Source organism: Candoia aspera, chromosome 9 (assembly GCF_035149785.1).
Source record: "Candoia aspera isolate rCanAsp1 chromosome 9, rCanAsp1.hap2, whole genome shotgun sequence".
NCBI lineage: Eukaryota > Metazoa > Chordata > Lepidosauria > Squamata > Boidae > Candoia > Candoia aspera.
Window position 1 is genome coordinate 22518263 of NC_086161.1, and position 18608 is coordinate 22536870.

General features: G+C 48.2%; 2 protein-coding genes across 3 annotated transcripts in view; both read right to left on the minus strand.

Moving 5' to 3' along the window:
* Nucleotides 1-18608, minus strand: part of GPAT4 (glycerol-3-phosphate acyltransferase 4) — a 37276-nt gene that overhangs the window by 17656 nt on the left and 1012 nt on the right. Inside the window, exons 1-2 of one of the 2 annotated variants that reach the window (XM_063311501.1) lie at nucleotides 4816-4916; nucleotides 2292-3065 (exon numbers count right to left, since the gene is read on the minus strand). In XM_063311501.1, coding sequence (XP_063167571.1) covers nucleotides 2292-2456 — 165 coding nt within the window. In that variant the 5' untranslated portion in view covers nucleotides 2457-3065; nucleotides 4816-4916. Of the gene's footprint in view, nucleotides 1-2291; nucleotides 3066-4815; nucleotides 4917-18608 lie in introns of those variants that run through there. The other variant, XM_063311503.1, reaches the window with a different exon arrangement.
* The window catches only part of LOC134502860 (myoferlin-like), a 125851-nt gene continuing 110201 nt past the window's right edge, over nucleotides 2959-18608 (minus strand). Inside the window, exon 51 of the mRNA XM_063311380.1 lies at nucleotides 2959-3065. Within this exon, the coding sequence (XP_063167450.1) occupies nucleotides 2959-3065 (107 nt within the window). The remainder of the gene's footprint in view (nucleotides 3066-18608) is intronic.

The window sequence follows — 18608 nt, forward strand, 5'->3', positions numbered from 1 at the left end:
AGATCAGCCTCCTGCCAGCTATTTCACCTTTCAGTTCCTGCTGGCTTTTCACCCAAGTATTAGCAAATGTCCTGGGAAATCTCCCTGAGGGCTCCAGAGGACACTTAAGAGCTATGGGAATAAAAGGGACTTCTATGGATTGAAATGGTTAGATAATAGGAAGAAGAGCAAGAGAAAATGGAAGTTCTCATGATGGAGGGGTATGAACAGCGAATCTCCAAAAGAGCAGTACAAGTAGTCCTCACTTAACAACCATTCATTTAGTGATGGCTCAGACTTACGACAGTGCTGAAAAAAATGACTTACGACCGGTCCTCACACTCAAAACTGTCACAGCATCCCCCTGTAGTCACGTGATCACAATCTGGGTGCTTGGCAACTGGTTCGCATTTATGACCATCACAGTATCCCATGGTCACATGATTGTCATTTCCAACCTTCCTGGCTGGCTTCTGGCGAGCAAAATCAGTGGGGAACCATGTGATTTGCTTAATGACCACCACAAAAAAGGTCATAAAATCGGGTCAGATTCGCTTTAATGACTGCTTCGCTTAGCAACTGAAATTCTGGTCCCAATTGTGGTAGTTAAATGAGGACTACCTGTAGTAGGATATTTTCTTTTTTAACAAACGACAATGTTAGAGGTGAGCAGTAACGCTGCTAAGTTTCTAACAGTACCAAATTATTTAGAGTGGTTAAAATAAAAAGGACAAGTTCCTAAAGGATTTCCCTATGTGAAAGAAACGGGCATTAAAATGGCAAACTGGGTTCAATGTGAACAACTATAAAAATAATTCTTACTTGGTCAAACAATCATAACATGCTGATAGGATATGAACTGGGGCTTGACAGACCAGAAGAGGGATCTCACAATTGTTGTGGATGAAAACACTGATCCATATTCTGTCAATGTTCTTATGTTCCTTTAAAAGTTGCTCAAGGTACTGTCATCAACTTCCCACTCAAAGGAAGCTTAAATGCACTTTGCTATCCAGGTTTTAATACCAGGATCTTAATTCTCCTTTGTCTCCTGTTTCTAAAAAGGACGCGGTGGCGCTGCGGGTTAAACCGCTGAGCTTGCTGATCGGAAGGTCGGCAGTTCGAATCCGCGTGACGGGGTGAGCTCCCGTTGCTAGTCCCAGCTCCTGCCAACCTAGCAGTTCGAAAACATGCCAATGTGAGTAGATGAATAGGTACCGCTTCGGCGGACAGGGAACGGCGTTCTGTGACTGTCATGCTGGCCACATGACCACGGAAGTGTCTACGGACGAACGCCGGCTCTTCGGCTTTGAAACGGAGATGAGCACCGCCCCCTAGAGTCAGACGCGACTGGACTTAATGACAAGGGAAAGCTTTACCTTTACCTCCTGTTCCTATTTTTCCATAGTTCATTACTGTTAGCCCATAAGCAGGACCTGCATTTGACATGATCTATTATACAATGCTTTGATCTGAAATTACTTCAAAAATAATAAACACTGGGAAAATTGAAGTAATAAACATTCTTATTTTAAGTTAGGCTCACAACAGTCATGTTTGTTCTGATTCTGGCTGAAATGAGGGTTTTGGAGAAATAAGAAAGAAAAGAAGAAATGCAATTTCCCAGTGACTGGCTCCCTAAGTATAGTTATTTGCGTGACTGCATCAGCCAAGGCTCTGGTAGAATTAATGAACGGGTGCACAGGGTCCCATGGTGCGCACTGAGTTCTCGGATGAGGCAGCCCTCAAGGAAGTGAAAAATGGAAAAAAGATGGAGGTCCTTCCACGCAACTGCCTCAAGGTCACCCACAACTTGATTTATAGTTTGCTCCTTTGCTCCCCCCTCGGTGTGTCTCCTGCATCCTTGAAAACTGATGGGGTGAGTAGGGTGTTGAGAGGTCAGCTTATGCCTGCTCAGCATTAGGAAGGCTCACCGCCTTCCTTTTTGGCTTACCTAAGAGCCAGTATTTGAGCTGCAGGAGAAGAGCTGCTGCAGGACTACAATCTGTACGGCTACTCCATTCTGACCTGAAAGTAATCCCTATGCAGGGGAAATTAAATTGTTAAGCAACACCCTGCGCCTGCTGTCAGGGGCATCTTGCATTACATCTCATATTCCAGTGACAGACTGTGCTATTGACAACCAATGCTAGAGCTGAATTTGCCTGAAACTCCCCACTTCCTGATGCAATGTGTGAGGGCTGTGTCGAAAGAGCTCTGATTCATCATTCTGGGCTGGCTGCTGGCACAACCCAGTCCCGGGCTGCTCTATTCCTCCCCATCCCCCAGGACGGCTGAGCAGGTCGACTCACCTGGAAGATCTGCAGCAGAGTTTTCATGTAGAGACGGCGGACGCCAAAGGAAACTCCAAAGATGGCCGGCACAATGATGAAGACCAAAAGCAGAGTGAAGAGGACTGTCAGGGAAATGCCCAGCAGATTAACCACCAAACTGTCAAAGGGCAGCAGCAGAAACATGATGAGGGCGAGAGGGCAGGCCAGGCCGGTGCCCTGCGAGTTCCCACGAGGGGCAGGAAGAAGCTGCCCCGGGCAGTCAGTCAGTTCCCCTGTCAGCCAACAGCGACCTTGAGTGTGCAGCAGGCAGTGGCCATTTCAGAGTTCAAGCCCTTCCTCCAATGGGCTTGGGGTTGCCAAGAACCCCCATGACCTACTCTGGAAAGAGGCCACAGCACAAGCAGAAACTGGAAAGGCTGGCGAGGGGCGAGACGGTCGCACAAGGGGTCACTGCACAAGCCACTGGAAGGGCAGGGAGAACTGTGCCCAGAAAGAGCTCTCCAAATTCTGGAAAGATAAGGCTTGTTTGAGTTTCTAAGGGTACAAAACGTCCCTTTGCAAGATTGAGAGGTGCTCCTTCTCTTGTTCTGCATTGGAGGGAAAGCTGGCAGCGGGCAAAGCTAGAGCCCTCGTCCCTGGGACGCAAGAGCCAGCTCCGTTTCTCTCACGAAACTTGTAGCAAGCGTCATTCCGAGGCCTCCGGATCCCATCCACCGCAGGAAGCGGCAAGGGGGACGTTGCTGTGTCCTTGGAAAATGTTCTTGGGAGTACAGCATTCACAGGTCCCAAGCGCTGCACGAGGGAAGAGAGGGAAAAAGCAGTGAAACGTCAACACTGAGGGATTACTCGGAGAGCAGAGAAATACAGCCGCTTCTCCTGCAAGAACAGAGGGCAGCGGCAGTTTCTCGCTCAAAAGGCAGCAAGGGGGAATCGCAAGCAGGTCACAGGCTTATAACTGAAGCACCCCTAAGGTCAAGGGCCCACAAATATTGTTCCTAGCTTGTCTACCCATTGGTATTTAGGTTGATCCTCTATGGTCTTAAAAGGAAAAAGAACAATTATAATTTGGGGAAGCGTCCTACCTATTTAATAGAAGGAAGCTGTGACTTGCCAGAATGACCAAACAAGTGACTAATTGGAAGCCCGGCTTGCTGTTACAGTAACTTTATTTATTTATCCGATTTCTGTAGCCGCCTTCTCAGCAAGTGACTCAGAGTGGCTTACAACAATAAAAACTATAAAACAGTTAAAGCAATTTCAATTAAAACAATTACATTACAGAATAAATATACATGGCCACCAAGTAAGCAGCGCATAGATGTTTCTATAACCAAGAAACAGGACCATTCACCTGCTCGGGGCCCCAGGCCCGGGCACAGAGCCAGGTCTTCACGGCCTTACGAAGGCCAACGGGGTCAGGGACATCCTAATCTCTGTAGGGAGGATATTCCAGAGGGGATATCTGGGGATCCTAATCAATACGGAAAGCGTTGCACACACAGAACCACCTTCCTCAACCTGGTGCCCTCCCATTCTTTGGGGACTGCAACTCCCGCTGGCTGGGGCACTCTGGGAACTAACACATCTAGAAAGCAGCAGCTTCGGAAGACAGATACGGATTACTTCTCATGATTATACTTTTTCTGGACAGGATTTCTACAAATTACATTGCTTCCTAACATCCAATTATTAACAGAGGCAATATCTATTTTTAAGATACTGCCAAACCATTCAAAAAAGTCACTAGGCAAACTGTATGGACACGAGTGAAGCACCCCTCCTCCAACCGTTAAAACAGCTGCCTTTTCCAGAAGCTTCTGATGCCTTAAGGTCTTTTCCTGGTGGTCTCAGAAGGGGACTGATCAGATTTTATTTATTTATTTATATGGTCATCTAATTTATCCCCACCCATCTCCTCCCGCCGGGGGACTCTGGGCGGTTTACAACCATCGATTAAAACCATAACCATAAATATAGAGAGTAAAATACAATAATAAATAATATAAATAGAGGTAAAAATAAAGATTGAAGATTATGTGAGGAAACAATTCCAGGAAAGGAGTAGTTAAGGCACCTATGTTCTAAGTCACTAGAATGCAATGGACACACTAGCACCACCTGCCATTGAATCACGGACGCCACAAATCAGACATTTTCAAAGCTGCAATTCACTTTCCCCCCTGCAAAGATTATCCCGAGGAAGTAGACTAATAAACAGGAGAGGTGATGAATTAAAACAAAGAAGTGCACATAATCCACACATGCTGAATCTGATCCCAAATGAAGAGAACAGGACATTTCCCTTTAAAACATTTCCAGACATTACTGAATGTGTCAAAAGACGGCCTAATCCATGAAGCACTGCACTCCAAAAGCAATGTTAATTCAGTTTTAGCTAACTCTGCATTTTACTCACAATAACCAGTAGGTGAACAGAAGTTGCACAGGAACAGAAAAAAGAACTGGAGTTACCAGCCAAGACATTTCCCCTTACAGTTAGGAGGCAAAAGCAGAAGCAAAAGGTCTCTGGAGAGAAACTCACCTCCAGCCAGCCTTCAGCGAGATCTTAACTGCAATAGCTTACAGCCTTGCATCACAGCTGGGACAGAACAGTGATCAGATGTTTGCAACCATGTGTAATCCCTACAAAATGTTCCAACAGATTCCAGAGTTCAGGCTTGGGAGGATGAGTGGGTTTTCTCCACATACGAGTACATCAGGATCACGAGAACCGACGGCCTGACTTTGCACTAATGCAAGAACTGGCAACAGGGACAACATACCTGTTTCCCCAAACGGGCTAACGTATCAGAAATGTGCACCTGACGCAAGCAAAAAGAGACATCTAGATTAATGTTAATCATAAGACAGCTGATTATTACAGTCCCAAGGACAGAAGTAAAAGATAATTTTAAAAAAATCCTTTAAATGGTCTGGTTATATAGCCAGCATAGAAGGTTTTCACGTCACACAGCACTATTTAGCAAGCAGAGATCAGCCAAATTCCGTACAATTCAAAATGCTGCCCCCTTCAAAAGTAAATAAGGCATTTGGAATAGGATGTAGATTTGATGAGGTTGGGGGAGGACAGGGGAGGAAGGAAGGAATTATTTTAAACTTGAATAAGTTTTTGGGCTTTCTGGTTTGCAATAGCAGATGTCGATAACAGTGTTTGATTCAGTACTAATTGCATTAGGCCATCAGAAAGACCATTCTTATTATAGCTTCTTTCAGGGATGCATTGATTAGAGCTCAATTATGGGATAACTGTAATGATCACAGTTGCATAACAGACTGATGAAGATATTGCTTAATGCCTTCCCCGATCTGGCTGAGGAATTCTGGGACTTGAAATCCACCCATCTGAAAGCTGCCAAGGTTGAGAAACACTGCTCTAGACATACCTGGATACAACTCCCAACAGTTGCAGCTAATTTCTGGGAATTGTGGTTCAGATGGTCTGGAGGACACCTGACCGGTGAAGGTTGATGTAAAAAGCTTTTCACATGATACCCATCATGGAAAGCCGGACTCTTAAATGACAAGTTTATTACTTGGCAGCGAAATCATTGACTGCTCTTGTTACATAGATTCAATTTAAGCAAGGGAGATCATATTCTATCTGTCTTAATATTGTTATCAATACATTCACTGGAAAAGGCAGATAAAAAGGAAACAAATTCAGCAAACAACCTGTGGACAGAATTGCTCTAAGATGTGAGTATAGTCACTGTTTTTAAAAAAGGATTTGACAAATTCATGGAGGTTGATTAATGCCTGTAGGCCATGATTGTGAAATATCCACGCAGAGAGTGAAAAGCTCTCTGCTCTGATACCGTACAGCATTTCTTAGTTCTATTTTCTGTTAATTCTTAGTTTCAATTTTCCCCCTCAACACCTGCTTTAAGCCAAGCGTGTTTCATCATTATTTGTAGCCGTAGCAACGGCAGTTGAAACCTTCCTCATCTCAAGGTTTTGATCTAACTGAACTCAGTAATAAGAGAGGAGAGGCATCACCTTTCTCTTGCTCAACAACCAGAATTGAATGGCCTTGCTGATGTTGGCTTCCATTAATTGTTCTAATCCAAAAGGTGCCCAAGATAACAGCCAACCCTACACATTCTATAGTTTAATAATATACTTGTGAAGAAGTCTTGTTAGGTGCCCTTAATCTACTCACTTTTAGTTTCACTGGAGAGGACCTTGGATTTTATATTCTGAAGGAAGCCAAATGCTTTCTCTCACCTGCCTAAGGAGGTTTGTATATTTACATCTTTCCTCCCAAGAGTTGCTCTACCTCCTTGATCATTTTGACTGTCCCTTGGGGCACCTTTCCTAGCCCCCATCAGAAAGGCTTTAATTTGGATTCCTCCATAGAGCAAGGGGTTGGACTCAGTCTTGTTTTGTTTTAAGATCTGTATGGCCGCCCATCTTAAAATAAATCTGGGCAGCTCATAACAACAATAAAACTATAAAAACCATTAAAACTATTTAACAAAAACTAAAAACCCAGGAGAAGGCTCTAACCCCTCTGGCCCCTTCTAACTCTGTGATTCTATAATCCTTGAGGAATGGTGCCTATAACCATACACAGTATTCTTAAGTATTGATACACCATAGAGATGTTTTTTTTCCCTGACATTCAGTTGCGCCCGATTCTCAGAGACCGCCTGGACAAATCCCTGAAGTTTTCTTGGCAAGGTTTTTCAGAAGTGGTTTGCCATTGCCTGCTTCCTAGGGCTGAGAGAGAGTGACTGGCCCAGGGTCACCCAGCTGACTTTGTGCCCAAGGCGGGACTAGAACTCACCCTCTCCCGGTTTCCAGCCTGATGCTAGAACCGCTTACATCATAGAATATTTTTCTTTTATTCGTTTAATAAGGACCCAAAGCAAGGATTTTGCCTTTTTGCAGAACTCCTTGGGCCTATGTATCACAATAAGCATGATTTAGACTTTGGCTTACCATGCTATATGGACCCTGTACATTGTGGTATACAAACTGTAATTTATAGCCTTAGCATGGTATGTGAGTCCAGTTAATTATGATTTCTAAAATAACCAATGGTGGTTAAACCAGCCACGGTTCAGCATGTGTGGGTCACAGGCACTATCATCAACACAATATCGAAGTCCTATTTCGGTCAGTTTCTGTAATCATTTCTATATACACGTGGTTAGGAGTTTCTTCTCCTATGAGCCCAGGATCTTAAAATACCTGGATTCACATTACAGATTAAAGGGAAACAGATTATTGTGTTAGGAGCTATACTGCTTTTCTGTCCTGAGAACCAAGCTGCTAAGAATCAAGCTTGTTCCTACACTCAGAGATCCATTCTGGACTCTTGTTTCTTTCCTGGGCTGAAAGGTAACCAATTTAGAAAACTAATTAAGAATGAATATTTTATACAAAAGGCAACCCTGTAACATTTTGCTTTCTTTCCAAGCTACAAGATTTTAAGAGATTTTAAAACGCACACTTTGTTTTCATGATTTTTCAGATCCAGTTTGGGAAATCTCTGTATTTCCTGCCACAGTTTCCAATGGCACTTTAAATTCAAGCTGCTTCATTGATCGGAAGTCCTTGTGTGGCAAACTGCCACTTCTAGGACATGTCAAGGTCCACATTTTTAAAGTCCAAAGTTTATTACTCCGGAAAAAAAGCAAACACCACTTGTTACTTCTCAATTATGTGTCTTCCACAGTATTGGAGTAACCATCCAAATACACAAGTACCAAATACCCGGCAGCCTGCAATCCTTGTGCCGCGAATGAACCCTTTGCCTCCTAAGAGCCTGTCATGAGTACCGTTGAGCTGAAGCCATCAGCACAACGGCACACATGACAATACCTAGGAAGCAGAGGAAGGGACTTAAGATAAGCAAAGCACGCACAACAACAGACACAGACCCCGAGGAGAAGGGAAGGACCCCGGCCGGATGACCCAGCCATCAGGACACAAAAGAGGAAGAAGGAAAGACAAAGACAGGGCGGATCACGAGGCACACCTGAAGCTGTCAGCAAAGCGCAACGGACATCGCCCAGCTGACAGCAATCACCGGCCAGAGAAAGAAACCGATTATGGGCGAAGCCCGGGGCACCAGCAGGGGCACCAGCAACCCTTCACCTACCGGCACGGAAGCATGCAGGACTAAGGGGGGATGACGCAACCCAAAGTGGGGGGGCGCTGACCGGCGCGGGATATTTAAACCCCGCACCAGCGCGCTCCCTTCACTCTCAGCTTTTTTTCTCGTCTAGCACTACGCTGAAATAAACCTGAACCTGCTCTTCCCTGAAACAGTGTCTGTGTTTCAATCAGCGGTAGGCAGCGCTTGACATAAAGCTGAGAGTCATAAACTCAGCCTCGCCAAGCCCCACCGGACAACAACGAGCCGCGGGAGGAACAGATGGCGAGAAGAACACGAGTGGAGGGCGATGGGGCCGACGCGTCGCGGCCAGGGCGGGCGAGCCGCATGGCGAGACGCGGAGGAGGACCGACCGAGGCCAGAGGCAACGCGGACCCCAGGAGCCACGGACACCCTCCCGGCCCACCCCGAGCCTCAGCTCCAACCCCGGAGGGAGCAACATACCTCCCGAGACCCGAGGAAACCTCCACGCCCCACATCGCACCCCAGCCACAGGCATGGAGCTTCAGCCCAACTGCAGCAAGTGCGGTGGAGGACGGAGAGGCAAACCAGCCGATTCACTTCCAAATCGAGGAAGCTGACCAGCGGAAAGGAACACCTGAACCCCACCGGTGGCTCAACCGTACGGAAACGCTGACAGGTCCGACCACAGCTGCGGCGCGGATCTTGGACCGAGAAACGCAAGCCAGACTCGCGGCCATGGAGGCCCAACTAAGGGACCTCGGGACCACGCTGCAGTCGCTGATGTCCTCCATCCTCACAACTACGTTCCCGTGCAGGTACACACCCTGATCCAAACCCCGAGCGGGCCTTGGCACCCCCATAGGCCAAATGCTAACCAGCAAGCGCCCCAGGTGGACGAAGCCATGGGTCGGGAAGCGAGAAGAGGGGACTCACCGAACACCCGGGCCCCAAAGGACTTCCCCATTTTCTTCGACGGGAACCCCGCGAAACTGTCGTTTTTCATCACAAACGCCAGGGAGTTCATGGGGCGGCATGGACACTCCTTTAACTCAGAAGCGGACAAGATCGCAGCCGTGGCGATCAAACTACAAGACAGGGCGGTGGACTGGTACGTCCAAATGTATGAGTCCAACTCCCCCGCCCTCTCTGACTTCCACGCCTTCATCACTGAGATGAAGCACTACTTTGAGGACCCGCTAGCCAAGGAGAGGGTCAAAAGTGCACTCCAAGGCCTCAAACAGGGCGCACGAACTGTCCCGGACTACGCCCTCGAATTTAAAGCCCTCGCAGGGAAGATCAACGACTGGTCCGAGACCACCCTGCTAGAAATGTTCAAAAGGGGCCTCAACTGCGAGGTACTCCAATGGGCACTTTACCGGGACGACCCGGAGACTCTGCAAGGCTGGATCCACCTCGCGGGGAGAGCGGAACACGCGCACCGCACTTTCCTAATGGCGACGACAGAGGACAAAACAAACACCAGCCCAAAGGTACCCGCGCCACACTTGGGGCCGGCCGGTCCCACATATCAAAAGAAGAAGTTTACTCGCGGGCCCTGCGGGAGGTGCGGAAAACTGGGGCACAAAACGGCAGATTGCTTCTCCAACCGAACACTAGCTAGCGCTCCCAAACCCGCACTGAAACCGACGCTCAAACCAACCAACCCACCGCCACCCCCCCACCGCTGGATGACCGGAGCCACAGCGACACCGGACGAAGGCTGGGACGCTTACTTGGGGGGGGAGGACGCCGAAGGCCCAGACCAGCCGGCGGGAAATGCTCCCTGCCTGCCTTAAAACGTGCCGCGAGGCAGGTGGTGGGACAGGGGCGCGAAACACATAGACAGAGCTACGAAAGCCCCATAATAATGGGGGCAATCAGGCTCTCCTTTGGCAACAGAGCCACCACGGCCGCGGCACTAGTGGACTCGGGGTGCTCCAAAAACCTGATCCACCCCGACATAGTTGCCAAGCTCGACCTACCTTGCCTCCCCCTCCCCACGCCGCTGGCATTCCACCAGCTGGACGGCTCAACAGCGGGAGGGAAACCAGCCACGATGCAGACCGAGCCGGTCACCCTACAAATGGGCACCCACACCGAACGAACATCGTTTGTGGTAACCCACATAGGGCGACCCATCGTAGTCTTGGGAATACCATGGCTCGCGACTAACAACCCTCGCATTAACTGGAAGACCCGCACCTTCCAATTCGACGACGGCGTGTACCGGGCGCCAGTTCCGGTGGGCAGGATCAACCCCACAGTGGGACGGGCAGAGGCGGCAGCCCAGGACAACATAGCTACCCCAGAAGACCTACCTGAGCAATACGCTGACTTCTCAGAGGTCTTCGGAGAAGCGGAGGCAGATCAACTACCCCCCCACCGCAAGACGGACTGTAGGATTGACCTGCTTCCCGATGTCCCCTTACCCAGGCCGAAGATTTACTCGATGACCCCGAAGGAGATGACAACCCTCCGGGAGTTCATCGATAAAAACTTGGATAGGGGTTTCATAGAGCCGGCATGCTCACCAGTTGGAGCACCCGTCTTATTCCGGGAGAAAAAAGACGGCACCCTACGGCTCTGCACCGACTACCAGGGCCTCAACGCAGCGTCCCTATCCAATAAATACCCCCTACCCCTCGTGAAAGACATGCTTGCCCACCTGTCCACGGGTAGAGTATTCTCCAAGCTGGACCTTCGCGAGGCGTACTACCGAATCCGAATCAGGGAGGGGGACGAATGGAAAACTGCGTTCAACTGCCCCCTAGGCGCCTTTCAGTACAAAGTGCTGCCATTCGGACTAGCAGGGGCCCCGGGAGTGTTCATGCAGCTCATCAATGAGGTACTGCATGAACACATGTTCAAAGGAGTCCTGGTCTACATAGATGACATCCTCATCTACACCCAGACGCACGAGGAACACGTAACCCTAGTCAGACAAGTCCTCGAGAAGCTAAAAAGGGCAAAACTCTATGCCAAACCTTCAAAGTGCGAATTCCATAAAGCACGCCTAGACTACCTGGGGTATCGAATCTCCGGGGAAGGCATAGAAATGGACCCCGCAAAAGTCGAGGCGGTGGTGAATTGGGAACGCCCACGTAACAGGCGCCAACTCCAAAGCTTCCTCGGCTTCGCGAATTTCTACAGGTCATTCGCACGGGGGTTCGCGGCGATAGCCCTCCCCCTAACTGACCTCCTCAAAACTAAAGGAGTGGGGGACACACGGCGCGCCAAGAACCCAGGGACAGTCTAAATTGGACTCCCGCGTGTCAAACCGCATTCAACAGGCTGAAAGCGCTGTTCACCACGGAGCCAATCCTCACACACTCGGACCCAGAACGGCCATTCGTGGTCCAAGCCGACACCTCAGACTTCTCCCTGGGGGCCATCCTACTCCAAAAGGACCCCACAGGAATCCTGAAGCCATGCGCCTACCTGTCGAGGAAATTCTCGGAGACGGAAAGGCGCTGGCACGTGTGGGAGAAGGAAGCCTTTGCAGTAAAATCGGCGCTAGAAACATGGAGGCATCTACTGGAAGGAGCCACCCAACCATTCGAGGTCTGGACAGACCACCGGAACCTCGAGGCCCTCCGGACGCCCAGATGCCTCAGCCCGAAACAGGTCAGATGGGCCCAATTCTTCAGCCGCTTTAACTTTCAACTGAAGTTCATGCCGGGCAAAAAGAACTTCCTGGCTGATGCCCTCTCCCGACTGCCCCAAGATGAAGAGCCTGTCCCAGATATGATCGGGATGGTCCTATCCGCCTCCCAGCTGGGGATGGCTGTGACCACCCGGAGCGGCGCTCAGAGGCAGCCCAACCCCACGTCGCAACCGACGGCAGGGCAACCAGCGACCAGACGGCGCCACCCGCAACTGCCAGGTGGTATACGCGCGGACCTCACCGCCGCCCTCAAAACCAACCCCTGGCTACTAGCAAACCCCGACAAGGTGACCATGGCACAGGACCTAGCATGGGGGGAAGGCAGAATATATGTCCCGGACTTGCCACGCCAGGCGATCTTGCGCAGATCACACGACATCAAGCAAGCGGGACACTTCAGGTTCCTAAAGACCCTGCATCTAACACGACGACAATTCTGGTGGCCCGCGCTGAGACGGGATGTGAAGGCCTATGTAGCGTCCTGCCCGACATGCGCCATGGCCAAAAGGGCACCAGGTAAGCCCCCGGGACTTCTACAAACGGTGGCGGAGCCCTCCTGCCCATGGGAGGAAATCTCCATGGATTTCATAGTAGATCTCCCACCCAGCCAGAAGAAAACGACCATTTGGGTGGTGAAAGACTACTTTTCGAAACAGGCCCACTTCATCCCCTGCTCATCGGTCCCGTCCGCCCAGCAACTAGCCAAACTCTTCCTTATACACGTGTACAGGTTACACGGATGTCCCGCACGCGTGGTGACCGACAGGGGCACACAATTCACCTCGAAATTCTGGCGGGCCTTCCTAAAACTGACTGGGACCCAACAAGCCCTATCCACGGCCTGGCATCCCCAGACGGACGGAGCCACAGAGATCCTCAATGCCACCCTGGAACAATTCATACGCTCATACACTACCTACCACCAAGATGACTGGGTCGAACTACTTCCATTCGCAGAAGTCGCATACAATAACGCCGTCCACACGAGCACGGGGAAAACCCCGTTCGAAGTAGTCTTTGGGCGCGACTTCGTACCCATACCGGAGCTACCGCAACCCCCGGGACCCCAAGTGGATGCTAGTGACTGGGGACGGAAGATAGCGGAATCGTGGCCAATAATCACGGCAGCGCTGAAGGAAGCACAGGCGGCCTACAAAGAACAGGCCGACAAGCACCGGCGCCAGCAACCGACGTTCCAGGCAGGGGATATGGTCTACCTATCCACCAAATTCCTGAAATCACCTCAACCCTCGAAGAAACTGGGGCCTAAGTATATCGGGCCGCTTCGAGTGACACAGATAGTGAACCCGGTGGCAGTACGCCTGGACCTGCCGCACAATCTACGGAGACTCCACCCGGTATTTCACACCAGCCTCCTGAAACCTGCAACCACCTCTCGATGGGACCCAAGCACGCCCCTGCCCTCCCCAGTGATGATCGACGGCCAACAACATTTTGAAGTAAGAGAAATACTCGACTCTCGCTGTCAACGGGGAACACTACACTACCTAGTAAGGTGGAAACACTTCCCCCACCCAGAATGGGTGGCGGCGCAACACGTCAAGGCGCCAGACCTGACCCGGGCATTCCACAGGACGTACCCCGACAAGCCACAGGGGCGCCAAGCCGAACCGGCCCCTTGAACACCCTTCCCCCCTCGGGCTTCCCCCCCCACCCGCCGCGCTCCCAGGGGAAAGGGCCCCCCAAGCCCGCGACTTGAGTAGACCTCCTCCCCCCTGGGACTCACCCTCCCCCCGCCCCGGGCCCACTAGGGAGAGACGATTGGTCACAAGTGCATCGCCAGGGGGCAAACGCCCAGGATGCACACATGACAAATACGAACTCACAGATCAAAAAGGTTCCTACCTGGAGCTGAAAAGCACCCGACCAGCCACGCCTCTACCCACGACGAACTGAGCACAAACAGGCAGGGTGTGGTCGGGGCATGCGCACTCCCAGGGTGTGGTCGAGGCATGCGCACTCGGAACACACCCAAAAGATGGACACGAGGTAGAGGGCGGAACAGGGGGAGGGGCGAAAACACTCTGGCAGGAAATTCAAAAAAAAAAAAAATTTTTTTGACAGCTCTCCCGGAGAAAACCAGAATGCCGGGGGGGGGGGGGGCACTATTCGAACGGGGGGCAGTATGTCATGAGAACCGTTGAGCTGAAGCCATCAGCACAACGGCACACATGACAATACCTAGGAAGCAGAGGAAGGGACTTAAGATAAGCAAAGCACGCACAACAACAGACACAGACCCCGAGGAGAAGGGAAAGACCCCGGCCGGATGACCCAACCATCAGGACACAAAAGAGGAAGAAGGAAAGACAAAGACAGGGCGGATCACGAGGCACACCTGAAGCTGTCAGCAAAGCGCAACGGACATCGCCCAGCTGACAGCAATCACTGGCCGGAGAAAGAAACCGATTATGGGCGAAGCCCGGGGCACCAGCAGGGGCCCTGCAACCCTTCACCTACCGGCACGGAAGCATGCAGGACTAAGGGGGGATGACGCAACCCAAAGTGGGGGGGCGCTGACCGGCGCGGGATATTTAAACCCCGCACCAGCGCGCTCCCTTCACTCTCAGCTTTTTTTCTCGTCTAGCACTACGCTGAAATAAACCTGAACCTGCTCTTCCCTGAAACAGTGTCTGTGTTTCAATCAGCGGTAGGCAGCGCATGACAGAGCCCTTGTGCACCTGCCATTGAACCTGCACGCGTTGTAAAAGATTCTGAAGAAAATTCATGCAGGGCATTCTTTGGGATGCACCATCAGAGTCTGTGTGTGTGTACTATTTATTTTATATCCTGCCTTTATTACTTTTATAAACAACTCAAGGCGGGGAACATGCCTAATACTCTTCCCTCCTCCTCTTTTCCCCACAACAACCCTGTGAGGCGGGTTGGGCTGAGAGAGAGGGACTGGCCCAAGGTCACCCAGCCGGCTTTCATGCCTAAGGTGGGACCAGAACTCTCCGACGACGCCTGATTGGCTCTTGGGCTGAGAGGGAGGGACGGGCCCAAGGTCACCCAGCTGGCTTCCATGCTTAAGGCAGGACTTGAACTCTCAGTCTCCTGGTTTCTAGCCCGTTGCCTTAACCTCTAGACCAAACTGGCTAGCTATGAGTTACCTTGTCTTTCCACTAAAATTGTATATCATAGCTAATTTGTAGAAGTAGACAGTCTATTGTGGAAGAAAGTGTTTTCACAAATACTAAACTTCCCATTAAAACCCTTAACATTTCTTGAAACACATTCTGAAAAACTCTGATTTTCAGAATGAACCCAGCTTCCTCAGCTGGTTGAAACTGGGCATGCCGAGGCTTCCTCTATTTACTAGTTACAAATTCAGATAAGGAATGAGAAAACTGAAGTTTTGCATTGTAATAGCACAAAAAACATACCCTCTGCTCCTTTTGTAAATTAAGACTGCAGTCCAGAACCAATTCTGCAAATCTTATGAACAAGCTCCTACAAGTCAGTCTATAAATGTTGCCACTGCATAAATAGTCCGAGTGCAGTTCTGACTGGAGGCAGGGCCTAGTGAGGGGACGCTATTATAAGCCACTAAAACAGCTTTTCTTTTAACAGCTTTTCTTTTCCCAAGGAGGGAGAAGATGTAATCTCTTAAATTTGACAACCTTAGCCCTAGGTAATTTAAGAGTATTTATTTAGTGAATTGAATTTAGAGGCCACCAAACTCCAGATGCCTCTGGATGGCTTACATAATAAAAGACAGACTGTAAAAAAAGGGAGAAAATCAGGAGTGCTTTATAAAAACATTATTTACAGGTAAAGTGCACTTGCAAAAGCAGGACAGCTATACAACCTCCCCATCCCTCTGACTCCAAGGAAACAATGGCTGGAAGATTCACTGACTTGGTTCACACACCACGTAATGTGTTTAGTTTGCTTTTTGATTTAGCAGATGATATGAACTAGCTACTGTCATTTGTAAGCTGTAGTTTATAACTTAAGATGTTGCATGAACCTAGTTAGCTGTAATTTATTTAATAAACCACAAATATGCAAACCATGGCTTAGCACCATGTGTGAACCAACCTACTGCTTACTTGTTCTATGTATTTTTACAATTTACTAGCGTGTGGATAAGCTACTAAGATTGTTTTTACTTGCTGGGATGAAGGGGGAAATTACTTATTTCTTTTTCTTTTTCTCATTCTTTTCCTTTGTATTTTCCTGTACTGGCTTTTATTCTTTTCATTTATAATTCCTAATAGAATTATTTGAAAAAAACATTACAAGTATGTGCTTCCATTCAACACATTTCTGAGAATTCTTACAATGAATTTTATAAACACACACATACACAGGCTGTTATCTGATTAAACTGTTATTTCTAAATGAAGCCAACATACTTTTCATTCTTTTGGATGATACCAATATCAGAGTAGATACCATCTTACCTACTATAAGTAGTATCTGCATGCTGGGTAGATTTTGCAAGTGCTTTTGTTAATAATAGCTTACATTTTTAAATACGTACTGATACTTTTAGGAGCTCAAAAGATTTTAAGAACAATCACCCATTTGTCTAAGTGGTGCAGGCAGGCCTAATTGTTGCTTTCTGTATCGTTGAACCACATTGTTCAATGACAGAAAAAAACACTGAAGGCTTGAATTCAATATTGTTTCCTGGAAGTATAATCCTACTCAACTCAACAGCTTGCATAAAAATATGCATTGTGAATATTCTGTTCAAAGATTGAGGTGCTGTTTCTGGCTCTCTCACCAGCTGGTTTGAGAGATGAGCACAGGAAATAAGGCTAAAAAATCTGGAATATCCTCCTGGAAATATTCATATACTGATTTCAGTGTGCCACAAAAACTTTACTTCTAAGGTGACTGATTGTATTAATATAATGTTGAGCAACCTTGGACACAGTTTATAGCAGGGTCCCTCAACCAGGGTTCCGTGGCACCCTAGGGTTCCGCAAGAGGTCACTTATTTCAAATTTGGGCAACTTCATATTAAACAGGCAAGTTTCATTTTTTATTTTCAGCTTAAGAACACTGTTAGTGCATCTATACAGGCCTACCCATGAAATGAGTATCATAATTTTGTAACTTCTGGCCTCTATTTGAGCCTGAATGTGCAGGGGTTCCCCGAGGCCTGAAAAATATTTCAAGGATTCCTCCAGGGTCAAAAGGTTGAGAAAGGCTGGTTTAGAGTAACAAATAATTTAAATAAAATAACCGGAAACCCTCTGAGGTTAAGTTGAACAACTTGTTTTCAATCACTGTAACATTTTAACTGGACTTGCCATTATTAACAGTATCTCTGTACAATATGCCTTTTTGGAGCCTCTCCTACCCTACCCTTAGAAACAGCCAAGAAAACAAACCAATGATCATTGAACAAATCAACCCCAAGTTTTCAGTCGAGGCACAAATGACGAGGCTCAATTTATCTTGCTTTGGACACATTGTGTGAAGACCCAGCTCTGGAGAAGGCTGTAATGCTGGGAAAGGTGGGAGGAAAGAGAAGACAATGACCAGCAGCAAGGTGGATGAACCCACTTACAGTGGCAATGGGGGGCCACTGGAAGACCTGAAGGACCAGCTTGGGGACAGATTGTTGTGGAGAAAAATCTATCTATGCCGTTGTTAAGAGTTAAGATGACTTGATGGCACATAAGCAATCAAATCCTTAGAAAAGTGGTGAGGGATCTTGAAAAAAAAAAAGCAAACTCCCCTTTGTATAAGCTTAATTGTAAATGCATACAGATAGTCCTCGACTTATGACCATTTGTTTAGCGACTGTTTGAATTTACGATGGTGCTGAAAAAAATGACTTACAACCGCTCCTCGCATTTATGACTATCACAGTGTCCCCATGGTCACATGATCAAAATTTGGGCACTTGGCAACCGCCATATATTTATGACAGTTGCAGCATCCCGGGGGCCACGTGACTGCCATTTGCAACCTTCCAACAAGCAAAGTCAACTGGGAACTTTGTGATTCGCTTAACAACTGTGGCAAAAAAGGTTGTAAAATCGGTCATGTGATGCCTCGCTTAACCACCGCACTGCTTAACAATGAATTTTCTGGGCCCTATTGTGGTCATTAGTCGAGGTCTACCTGTAAACAAATACATCTGATTTACAGAGCCCCAACACTGTATATAGCACCAGATCAACTGCACCTGTCTTCTTTTATCACTCAAGATAGTCATAATTATGAAACTCATATTATTCATGTACACACAACATTGTATATCACTTCCTCTGCAACATCAAGTAGATAGCTCCATATCAATTTATATCAATCTTCCTGCACCTGTGCTTGAGCTACAATTCCCATCATTCCTAACCATAAGTATGTCCAATGGCCATGACTGCTGGAGATGAAACACCTGTAACCTACAAATATTTCAAGAATGCCAGGCAGAGACGGATGAACTATACCATGTATCTCATCTACCTTATTAGCAAGGTGATTATTAACTCTAGTGATAAGAGAGGCTTATTAAAATTATTCCAGTTAGGTTTTTACCATAGCAAAAGGATTACTAATAAAAAGCCACTGTAGCCATGTC